Here is an 11157-nt window from a genome sequence, read left to right as displayed (position 1 = left end):
TACCCGGGTTGTCATCGGTTAGTGGACAAAACCCCAAAACGCGGGCGAGCGAGAAGGGACGTGAAGGGAACGCCTGACTTTAGGCCACGCTCATGGTGCAGCTCCTCGCTAGTAGTTCTGCTGAGCAGGGACCGAAGCGACACGTCAGCCGCTGCCCGTCTAATTCTAGACTGAACGTTGCCGCGCTCCGGGTGCTGGCGGCGACAAACGCGCCGTGACTACCGCAGGGCACCTGTGCCCCTCCGGAGGGCATCTCCGAGCCGGGGCCGCTCAGCGCCGTGAGAGGACAGAAGGGCCGGGGGCACCGCAGAGCCCCGGCTCCGCAGCGCTGCTGGGGTGGGAGCGGGCCGCCGGGGGGGGAGGGGCCGGGAGGCGAAGGGGGCAGGGCTGCTCGCCGCAGTCACCCTCACCCATACCGCGCCGGGGAGGAGAGAAAAAGGCCCCGCTCCGGCGGAGGGATACAGCGCTCCATATATAGCGGCGCGGCGCAGGCTCACACCTCCAGCACTTCGCTCACCGCGCCAGGGAGGAGGCAGCAGCCGCCGCCGCTCGTGGTCGCGCAGTTCGTGCAGCCGCCGCAGGGCCCTCCGCCGCCGCGCCATGGTACGTAGTGCGGCCGTGCTTCGGGGGGCAGTGCGCGGGGTAACGGCGGAGCCCCGCAGTAACGGGGGCGGGAGGCCGCGGCCCTTCCCTCCCGGCAGCGCTTTCCCCCCCCCCCCTCCGCCCGTCGTGCTGCGCGGGTCGCCGGGCCTTTACTTTCTCCTCCCTTCCCCTTTCTCTGGGCCCTGCCGAGCGGGGACACCGGCCCTCAGTGCGGCGCCGCCCGCCTTTTTCCCCTCCTGTTTCGCCCTCCCCGCGCTGCCCTCCGGAAGGGCCGGGCGCGGCTCCGCGGGGCTGCGGCGGGAGCCCGGCACAGCTGCACTGCGCAGAGAACGGGGGTTGGGGGGGGTGGGGATGGCGGCCGGGGGAGGGCACCGCGCTGCGGCTATTGCGCCCTCGCGCCCCCCCATCCCCAAAAACGCAGCATCGCCGCCCGCATTACATCATGTCTCCTCCTCTTCCTCCCCAGCCTAAGCGCACCCCCGGCTGTGGAGGGGCGGGGGTGGGAGGGGGTAGCGCGCCTCGCTCGCGTCCCCGTCCCCGCGGGAGGGGCGGTGGAGCTCCCCGGGGCTGGCGGCGGGGGGAAGGGACGGCCCCCGCCGCGGGGACCAGAGCGGGGCCGCAGTGCAGCAGCGCGGCCGCCGCCTGTTGCTCCGGCCCCGCCGTGGAAACGCGTCGCCTCGGTGCCAGCGCGGCCTCCCCGGGAGAGGAAGGGCTGGGGAAGCGCTCGGGTTTATTTTTCCCCGCGGCTCTGGTTTCTGTGAGAGCTGCGGCCGCGCCTGAGCTCTAATCGCTCTGCGGCCATCTGGGTGTAGCTCGGCGCTGTCTCTCCATCTCGCCTTCCTGCCGGGCAGCGCTGACATCACTCGGACACGGGGGGGAGGCGGGGCGGTGCGGCTCCGGCCGAGGCGCGGCGTGCCCGGGAGCCGCCGTCCCCGCCCCTGAGCGCGGCCGTAGGAAGGAGCCCCGCGGAACGGAGCGGTGCCGCAGGTCGGCTGTGCTTTCCTGCCTGCGGGCCGTGCGGCTGCTGTGTGTGGCGGGGAGCTGTAAAATCTCGCCTTTGCTGGAGAGTTGCAGAAAGAGTGGGAAGCCGAGGTGCGTTTTGTATGCGTTTTCTGCAGCTATTCGGTACAAGATAATCGAGCTCTGTTTTTAACTGCGAGTGTTTTTGCTGGGTTTAACCACCCGCTTACATGGCGTTGGTCACTCACTCTTTACAATCATTAACATATAAAAAAGTGAAGAAGCTCTCTGCCTCAGTGCACGTACAGTCTGTTTGCTTATTAATGTATACATTAGGCTTTCAGCCCTGCACTATTCTCCCGAGTGTTAACGGGATATAGAACCTGGGAGTTTTCTGTTGCGTTTGTTGCTCTCTGCTGTAGTTACCTGGCTGTTGCACCTGTGAATTGTGGGATTTCAAAACAATAGGGTTACAAGATGCCTTTCTTTGACCTGTGCAATTATTTCTTGGGGTTTGTACAAGCTTTTCATAAAATGGGTTTTAAAGGAGTTGATACCTTGTGTTCTCTAGTACCTAGGTCAGTGTATGTAAAATCCCATTTCAGGTTTGCTTTCTTGTTAACGACAGGAGTTTCTTGACATTCTTTCTCCGAAGAGCTGGTTAGCTCCCTTAGTGCAAGGGCCAGAGGTGTGAGTGCTGCCCTGCCCATCCTGACAGAGCCTTCTGGAAGGATGTGGTTGGCACAGTTAGGGGCTGCAGGTGTGCTCCTGCCTGCCGAGCCTCTGGGTGCAGTGCTAGCCTCTCTGAGCAGGAGGAGGTCAGAAGCAGGTGCTTTCCATCCCCCTACCTGAAGGGATGCACAGAATGGTCTTTGTGGTGGTTGACTTTTTATGTTGCTTGGTTGGGTGAAGGAGTAACACAGTGCTTGAATTGGCACTTTATTTCTGTCAGATGGTGAAAATATCTGATACTGAGCAGCAGTTCCTCCTGTTTCAGCACAGCCCTTTCTGCAAAGCTCACTGCAGGCTCGTGCTCAGGCTGTGCTGGGAGGAGGGGCCTGTGGAGGATCACTAGGTGGCACACTTGTTGTTATGCCCACCAGTGCTTAGGTGCCCCCTGCGCTTGATCAGGGCACTGTGCTTCTAGAAATGACATCTGATGTGATGTGAAACTCTAAACACATGTCATTAAGGATTTCATGCCACTCTAACCAATTACAAGGAGCCTGCCTGATGTCCTTCACTTGACCAAATTGGGTTCTCTGAGCTGAAGGGTGGTGTATCTGATTCTTAATGGGCAGCTCTGAGGTGAGGTGGCTTTTGTGTCTTCGGAAGTGGCTGTTTTGTGTAGGTGAGTGGGATCTTCTGGCAGAGGGAGACTTCCAGGGGCTGAAAATGACTTCAATGGTGATAAATTTCTACTGACATTGAAAGGAAGTGTCTTGGGGCTTGACATAGCTAGAAGTAAATGTTTTTCTAAAATGTTCTATTCTTTGTGTAGGCTGACCAGCTGACCGAAGAGCAGATTGCTGGTAAGTGTTTTGATAAATATTTTTCTTGGCTAATTTCTTGTGAATGAAAAAAATAATCTCAAAGATGAGTTGTCTTTCTGCAGTTTCAAATCTGTACTAGCACTTCTAAAAATAAAAGCTCTCCCTTCTAAAAATCCTGGAAGTTAACTGATGATTCCATCCTAATGTGTGCTGCTTTATTGGACTAGAGATGATTGGAGCCAGGCCTACCTAGATTTCTTGCATACAAGTAATTGCTAGAATCTTGATTGCACTGCTTGAAGTCAAGGCAGAAATAGTTATTTTTTTCATGTGGTTATAAACTTGAACTGAAATGGCAATGAATGAGCTTTAAACTCATTTATTAATTTCTAAGAGTATGTCTGAGTTTAAATGAGAGGAGCAGTATAGGACCTTCTGGAGACCAGTCACACCCACCTGAGGTCAACACCAATTCTTTGTGTTTTAGTCATTTTACGCATATTCTTACTATTCTTGTAAACCATTTGATGGTGAAAGGGAAAACTATAGGGTTCCCTTCAGTTATGCTGCACAACTGTTTATGGTGCAGCAGTGGTTTGAGCAACAAGGTGTTGAAATGCATCAGCATTGTGATGTGATGGTAGTATATGGAAGTTTGTCATGTGACTATGCAAGCTATAGTTGGTACTGTAACTGTTTTGTCTTAATACTTGAAAATGCTGATGTAGTGATCTATGGGCAGGCTTGTTTCTTAAAATATTAACAAACATTATTACTGTAATGTGTTTTTATATGCAGTTTTTCCTTATGTTGCCACTGTTATTAAACAATGGGACTGTTTCTGCCTCTAGAATTCAAGGAAGCCTTTTCCCTGTTTGACAAAGATGGTGATGGTACTATCACAACAAAAGAGCTGGGAACTGTCATGAGGTCGCTGGGTCAAAATCCAACAGAAGCAGAATTGCAGGATATGATCAACGAGGTAGATGCTGATGGTAAGTGTTAGAAAGATGGTACTAGTGTTGTGGGCATTCCAAGTATGTCTTCCATGCCCAGGCTGTATAAAGAAGTTGCTGTGACATTGTTCTTTTGAAGCCACATTTCAAAATGCTGGCTAAAGTAAATGAGAGGAGCCTGCTTTTTTGTGTTCTCTGCACAGCAAAGGTGCTGGCAGTCTTAAGTGAGGATCCGAAAGAGGATGAGGAGAGACAAAGTTATGCTGTTAGTCTTTAATATTTTATGGGCTGCAGGCTTCCTATTGCTGCCCAATTTACCCTGACCTGCATTTAACCTGTGTTCCCATGCAGCTTTTCTAGACATGTTTCATTGTCCCATGTTGTTACGTGCTAATGTCTAGTTTTCTCTTAAGGCCAAAGATGTGATTAGAATGGAATAGTGCTGAACTCTGGAGTTGAAAGTGTAACAGGGAGAGACTGCATACTTTGATGTAGTGTATTGGGTCACTAATAGGGGGTGGGGCTGTAGGCTATCACTTGCAGAAGTAGGAAAACCTTATGTCAATCTTGATCAGAATCGCTTCACGTGGATTCCAGAAGGGCTAATGACAAGTTTTTGTTTCTGAGACTTGGACTGGAAGTTAGGAAAAGAGGAAAAATGCTTCCCATGCTCAGTGGTGCCACGGCTTTGATCTCATGTTGGCTGATAGTTGCTTTCTGCGATATCCTGAGGAGTAGAAAGTACATAGGCAAGAGCACAAGTGACTTGATTGTCAGACTTGCATTAAAGTTGCTTTTAGAAGAAAAATGGTGGTTGACCATAACTGTCAGCTGTCCTTGCAGATACTGAAACTTCCTGATATTTGGGCTTTCCAGTGATATGTAGAGGATGTGTATAGTGGCTTACTCAGGCACCATTCTGCTGTATTGCACTGGTTTTTTAAAATTGAAAAAAGACTGGGAATTTCAAATAAGTATGCCCTGCCTGTATGTTTAAACTTGTTTTATGGCAAGATGCTTTACTAATAGTTTACAGTTCATTGAGAGTTTTAAGCTTTGTTCAAGACCTGTATTCCAGTTGGTAAATGGAGCTTGCCATTATAAATAGCTGCTTATGTTTCAGTTTAGAATCCCTAAACAGTGGAAGTTTTCTGAAACTGCCTTTACCTGGTTTGTTATACTTACTGGATGAGTTTGTTTCCTTTAATAAGAAATGGATAGGTCTTAGCTGAATAGTGAGCTACTTAATGTTTTCCTTCAGCGTGTAGGGTTGAATTGTGAGAATACTAACCTGGTTGGTGCTGTTTGGAGGAACTTTGTTCTGGGCTTTGAAGTGGTCTCGAGTTCGAATCCTTAGAAAAATCAGATTTAAAGTTTTTTGCAGTGAAATATGTATCACTGCTGACCTTATGAGAAATATCAAATAATGTCAGCTTTCCCCAGGTTTGCAGATGCCTTTTGCCCATTAAAATTGTGCATTACTTTTGTGTACAATGCAGGTTAATTAAGTTGATTTTAAACAAGTAACTTCCTCAAAGTCTAGATGCTGTGGATTTATATTGCTCTTCTAGAAAGTTGCATGGCATTTGGAAAGAAGCTGAACAAACTGAATAATGAATTTTGGGGACCGACTTTAAGCAGATGAGTTCACAAACTTTGTAACCTTGGAGCATCAGGTTGGCACTTTTACTTGTGACTTGGGTGGTTAAAAGGTAGTGCTTGTCCTGGAGAGAAGGCATCTTTAGAACTTGTGAACAAAACACTGGGGTGGAAGTGACTGTTGCATATTGTAAAAAGAAAAAAGGCAGTGGTAACAATTTAGGAAAACATAAGGTTTTTATAGAAGAATGATGTAGAGAACCTGTTGTTCTATTTTTATCTGTGGCTAAATTAAATGCCAGATTTTCTTGCTGAAGAACAAGCATGAAAGTTTAATTTTTGGGAACTTCTTTTTATTAAGGTAATGGCACTATTGACTTTCCTGAATTTTTAACCATGATGGCCAGAAAAATGAAGGACACAGACAGCGAGGAAGAAATCCGTGAGGCATTCCGGGTCTTTGACAAGGTATTCCTACATCTTCAAATATCTTTAGAAGCAGCAATGATGCCCATCTTTTCCTCAGTGCTTTTTTGCCTGGAAGCAGGTCTTTAGTATAAAAGTAATGTGTAAGTTGGGGATTTGCAGCAGTAGTCCCTCCCCTGTTGCAGAGCAAGGTGATTGTATGGACTTATACAGCAGGGCTGAACTTAAGGCTTTTCTAGAAGAAAGCATACTCCATTTTCCTTAGCAGCAGAGATGAGCAGAACTTGATGCCTGGGGTGTCTTCTAAATCTTCTATACTTAACTGACTTTGGGGAACTGGGGAAATGTTCGAGTGGGTGTGAGATTTTGATTCTTTCTGAAAGCTTTTGAAGCAAGATGTCACTAGTATTTACAGGGATGTGAAGTACTGCATTTTCTGCATTCAGGGTGTGGACTTGGAAGTTGCTTTCAGTGAAACTTAAGCTCAGATCCCACCTTCATGAAGGATACCTGGATGTACATGACAAATTTTGATGAGCTATTGTTAGAGCAGGGGTTTCCCTCAGGTGTTACAAGGGAATTACTGTGCAGTGGCTGATGCAGCTGATCAGCTCGTGCCAAAGGTTTTACTGTTTCTTTTTATGGAAATGCAAGTCTTTCATTCTCAACTAGAAAACATGTTAGAGGAAGTGTTGGATTGTTCAGTTAGCACTTAACCTCCCCTCTAATTTTATTTTTTGCAGACTAGATTTTAAGCGGTGGCAAGTATGACACCATCAAAGCCCCTGCTGTAAGCTAGTGTATTTTTCATGTAGGCAGAAGGGGACCATTCCTGAGGTGTCTAGATATGTGCTCTAGATTTGGATGTTACTAATGGGAATGCTGATTTAGAATCATTGTTTTTAGCCATTGTGCTTTTCACATCTGTTTAAGAGTAGAATTAAAATGCTTTTTTTGAAAGTGTGATTTGTTCTAAATCTTAAACAAGAAGCCTAACATAGCTGCCTGCAGTCTCTTCGTAGAAGCAGTGCTATACAGAATAGAAAGGTGATCTCTATTCTTGCCAGTAGGGGAACTGATTATTTTTTTTTTCCTATTTAGGGGGCAGAAATGAACTGAAAATTTTTTTTATTTGAAAGATCGTTAGAAGTATTAAAAATGGTTTTACCACAGTTTCAATTGTAGCATGCTGTTAAATACTGCATTTCTTTTAAGTACAAGAATTAGAGAAGGATTTGGTAGGATGTAAGCTTCATAAGATGATGGGACTTGTAGGGTTATGCAGTATGCTGGATGTGTTTCACATGCTGTAAGGCTAGTTTGAAAGCAGTCTCTGGAAACCTAGGTGTAGTTCCAGTGTTAATTGTTATTGGAGTTGGTCATAACCTTGTGAAACTTTCCCCACAGGATGGCAATGGCTATATCAGTGCAGCAGAGCTACGTCATGTTATGACAAACTTAGGAGAAAAGCTAACAGACGAGGAAGTAGATGAAATGATCAGAGAAGCAGACATTGATGGGGATGGGCAAGTCAACTATGAAGGTAACAGATACTTATATTGATGTAAACCACTGGCCAGATTTAATGAATGTATGCTGGATAGGATGTGTATCCTGGTACTTGGAAGCAACTGGTTTATTCAGGCATCTACTTTTGTAGACAAAAGTCAGATGCAGTGAAGTTTTTATATGCCAATTTTAAGAGATTTATGTAACAGCTGAAATTACTTCAGAGACAATAAATCGGTGACCTTTTATCTTTTCAGAATTCGTACAGATGATGACTGCAAAGTGAAGAGACCTCCTTTACACCTTTTATCCTCTAGAAGAATCAAATTGAATCTTTTACTTACCTCTTGCAAAAAAAGTTCATTTATTCATTCTGTTTCTGTATAGCAAAACTGAATGTCAAAATACCTTCTGTCCACAAACTGCATGTAATGGTTGGTGGTCCTGTCCCCAAAAGATCAAGTTAAACATCAGTTTTACAATATAATTAATTGTACTACCTTGAAAATAAATTAAAAAAAAAAAGGAAGCACTTAGTGAACTTGAAAGTTCCATTTGCTAATGACTATTACACTGTTTGGGCTGGCCAGTTTTTCATGCATGCAGCTTGACAATTGAGCACAGTCAGACATTTGTATTAAAAGGAAAAAAAAACTAAAAGATCCACTCTTTTGTTCAGCAGTGGATTCTAGATCAATTTGTAGTATAAATTGTCATAGCTGGTTTACTTTAAAATTGGTTTATACCTCAGGATGGTATACAGCAAAAATGGTTGAAGGATGCAAAACTTAGAGAAAATGCCCTAAAGGTTGAATGGTTCTCCTGTACGTAGCAGTGTGCTCCAAAAATATGATGATCTTAACTATGGATGGCATGTCTGTGTTAAAATATTGGTTTAACATTGTCTGCATTGCACTATAGTGAAACGGGTGTCGGGCTGTTACCGTTCACAAAATTTTTAAAAGAAACCTTCACCAAGGGAGCATCTTTGGACTCTCATATTTTTAAAACCTTCTGTACCATGACTTGGAGCTGGCGGAGTAGCCTGTGGACTTCAGCACAACTATCAACATTGCTGTTCAAGATATTACAGTTTATGTCCATTCCAAGTTGTAAATGCTAGTCTTTTTTTCCAATAAAAGACCATTAACTTAAAGGTGGTGTTAAATGCTTTGTAAAGCTAAAATATATATATAATTGAGATAATAAACCAAAAAAAAGCAGTAGGAGGGAAGCGTTTCTATGAATGACTTGCTGCTAAATTATAATGCACATGTATGCAATAAGTTATCCCCTATCTTTTCAAGATGGCAAGAACTGACCTCCTGTAACCCAAGACCTTTGCTATAAATAAATGAACTTGTGCTTGCCTTTCATATTACGACAATGTTAATTTAGTTGGTCTTAAAGTCGTGTAATGCTGACTCGTCAACTATCAGCACAGAAGTAACACCTCATTTCACTAAAGTGGAGAGCTCTCAGCGTGCATGTCAATACTGGGGGAAACATGGATAGGTTGCTATGGTTTTTTTTGACAGGTTATAGAAACCAGTTGGAGCACTAGGACACCATGGGCTTCATAGAGATCTATGATTATTGAACATGCCAAAACTGCATTTCTCTACCCACAGAAAGAAATGAACGTTTCTCTTATATGCTTAAAAAAAAAAAGCATTTTTGGAAACTGGGGCTATTATGTCTTGACTATCTTCTCAAACACTTGCATGAATTTTATGAGGTGGAGAAGAGGACTAGGGTTAATTTAAAAAGTCTTGTTACTTCTGCTTTGCATGCACTAGCAATGCTTAGTCATTCCAGGTCTTTGAGTAAGTGTTCTCTGATCCTTCAGCATCCCCATGAATGAGTGGCAAAGCAGCTGTACCTGCTCTTTGTTTGAAAGAAGAATGCTTTTTTTTTTATAGTAGCAGAGCCTCCATGTGGAGGGCTGTTAATGCTTGGGTGGGAGGGACTACAGCTTCATAAGTTTGGTTCCAAATGTAACTGGGGTTGCAAACCTAAATTGATTAATTGCCTTTGGTTTTGGAGAGTACTGATACTATCTCCTGAGAGAGATGTGAGTCTCCATTCAACCTGTCTAACTGAGGTGCCTGTGTTAAGAACTTGGTTGCTTTGAAATACAGCCTCACTCAGTGGGGGTAAAGGGACACCTCCAGGAGGCAATTAAGGTTATCTGCCTTCAGTGATTCTTTTTTCTATTTTTTTTTTTGGTTGGTATTAGGGGGTGGTTCTGGGTTACTAGGTACCCAGATAACTTAACCAAGTGCCTGAAAGTTAGATGGGCTGAATCTAGGCAGTAGTGAAGATCTCTAGTCGTAAATGCTCTTGCTATGGCTGAGTATGCTGTCATAAACTGGCTGCTGTGATGAAAATGCCTGAGTACCATTTGGGAAGTAAGACCTTGCATGGCAGCTGCAAACTGCTGCTTAGGTAGTGCTTGAGAAAGGCTGCGCTGGTTCTGCAGACTGGCTTTTAAAGAGAATGTACTTAAGAGGCAGGCAAAGTAGGAGCAGTGGTTCCTGCTCTGAGCTAATTACTTATGCCTGAGTGTGTGGAGAGATCTTGTCTAGTAGGTAAATACTTCTTACCATCTATCTGTCATTCACTCATGGTTGGTAGAGTAGTTCATTTAAGAACAGCTGCTTTTAGCTTATTCAGTGTGCTCTGTGCTTGCTAGCAAAGAGACCTCATTCCTGCAAGAGGTTCTTGGCTTGATTAGAAATTGTCTGGCAGTGTGCAGTGTTGGTATGCCCTGTAACTGAATCTGCCTGGAGGTATCTAATTAACTGACTTCAGTACCACATCAACCTCGAGTAAATGTATCCTCTGTACAGGACTTTAGCTCTGTTCCTTTCTGCATAGTGAATATCTAGAGAAGAAGTGGTGTCATCAAGGAATTAGTTTTTGTTTTGTTTTGTTTTTTTTTTTTGGTGTGTGTGTTTGTGTGTGTGTGGCTTTGGCTTTTTCCAAATGTGAAAGTGTGGGCTGGATACACTTGGTGCATGGCTTAGAAACATGGGACTGGAAAGAACTTCCTGGGTCATCAGATCCAGTCCCCTGCTCTTGCAGGCAACCGTGTCATATAATCCTTTTAATAAACTGATCAAGCTTAACCACCTGCTTGTAAGTGGCTTGTTTTCATGGAAGTTCTGTAACTCATGTTGCTCTCAACTGATGCAAGTAATATATGAAATATGAAGTTAATCAAAAGGTCCTCCAGCTTAGCTTCAGATTTGTCATTACACTTATTTAACTAACTTTCTCAAAACATGTTTTTCTTTGCACAACACTCAGGAAAGTGTTGAATCTTTACACCCCCTTGTTATGAATAAGAGTTGGTGTGCTTGCTTACTTTTTTTTAATGGAAAAGATGGATGTCTGGCTTGTTGAAACTTGTTAGATGTGTTAATTGTCAAGGCAAGAAACAATTGAGTTGTATTTGATACATAAATTTAAGGCTAGAGTATACATAACCATTTTTAAAATACATCAACTTGCAGTGTAGTTTTATATTTAATACTGAAATTGTACTGCTAAACTGCTGTTAATCATATTCCTCTTCTGATCATAATGAAAAAATAAAGGGTAAGAAA

The 11157-nt window shown here is 44.5% G+C and overlaps 1 protein-coding gene across 1 annotated transcript; it reads left to right on the top strand.

The window, feature by feature from the left end:
- Window positions 1-496: 496 nt before the first annotated feature.
- Window positions 497-8922, top strand: CALM1 (calmodulin 1). Its single transcript, XM_065751379.1, has 6 exons — window positions 497-603; window positions 3065-3095; window positions 3908-4051; window positions 5973-6079; window positions 7445-7580; window positions 7804-8922. Exons 1-6 carry the CDS (start codon window positions 601-603, stop codon window positions 7830-7832), a joined length of 450 nt encoding a protein of 149 aa, XP_065607451.1. The 5' UTR covers window positions 497-600; the 3' UTR covers window positions 7833-8922.
- The last annotated feature ends 2235 nt before the right edge of the window (window positions 8923-11157 follow it).

The sequence above is a fragment of the Cyrtonyx montezumae genome, unplaced genomic scaffold (assembly GCF_038088225.1).
Source record: "Cyrtonyx montezumae isolate F1298 unplaced genomic scaffold, pur_monq_1.0 scaffold_10, whole genome shotgun sequence".
Taxonomy (NCBI): domain Eukaryota; kingdom Metazoa; phylum Chordata; class Aves; order Galliformes; family Odontophoridae; genus Cyrtonyx; species Cyrtonyx montezumae.
The sequence above is the reverse complement of the archived record's forward strand: the minus strand, read 5'-3'. Positions and strand labels throughout refer to the sequence as shown.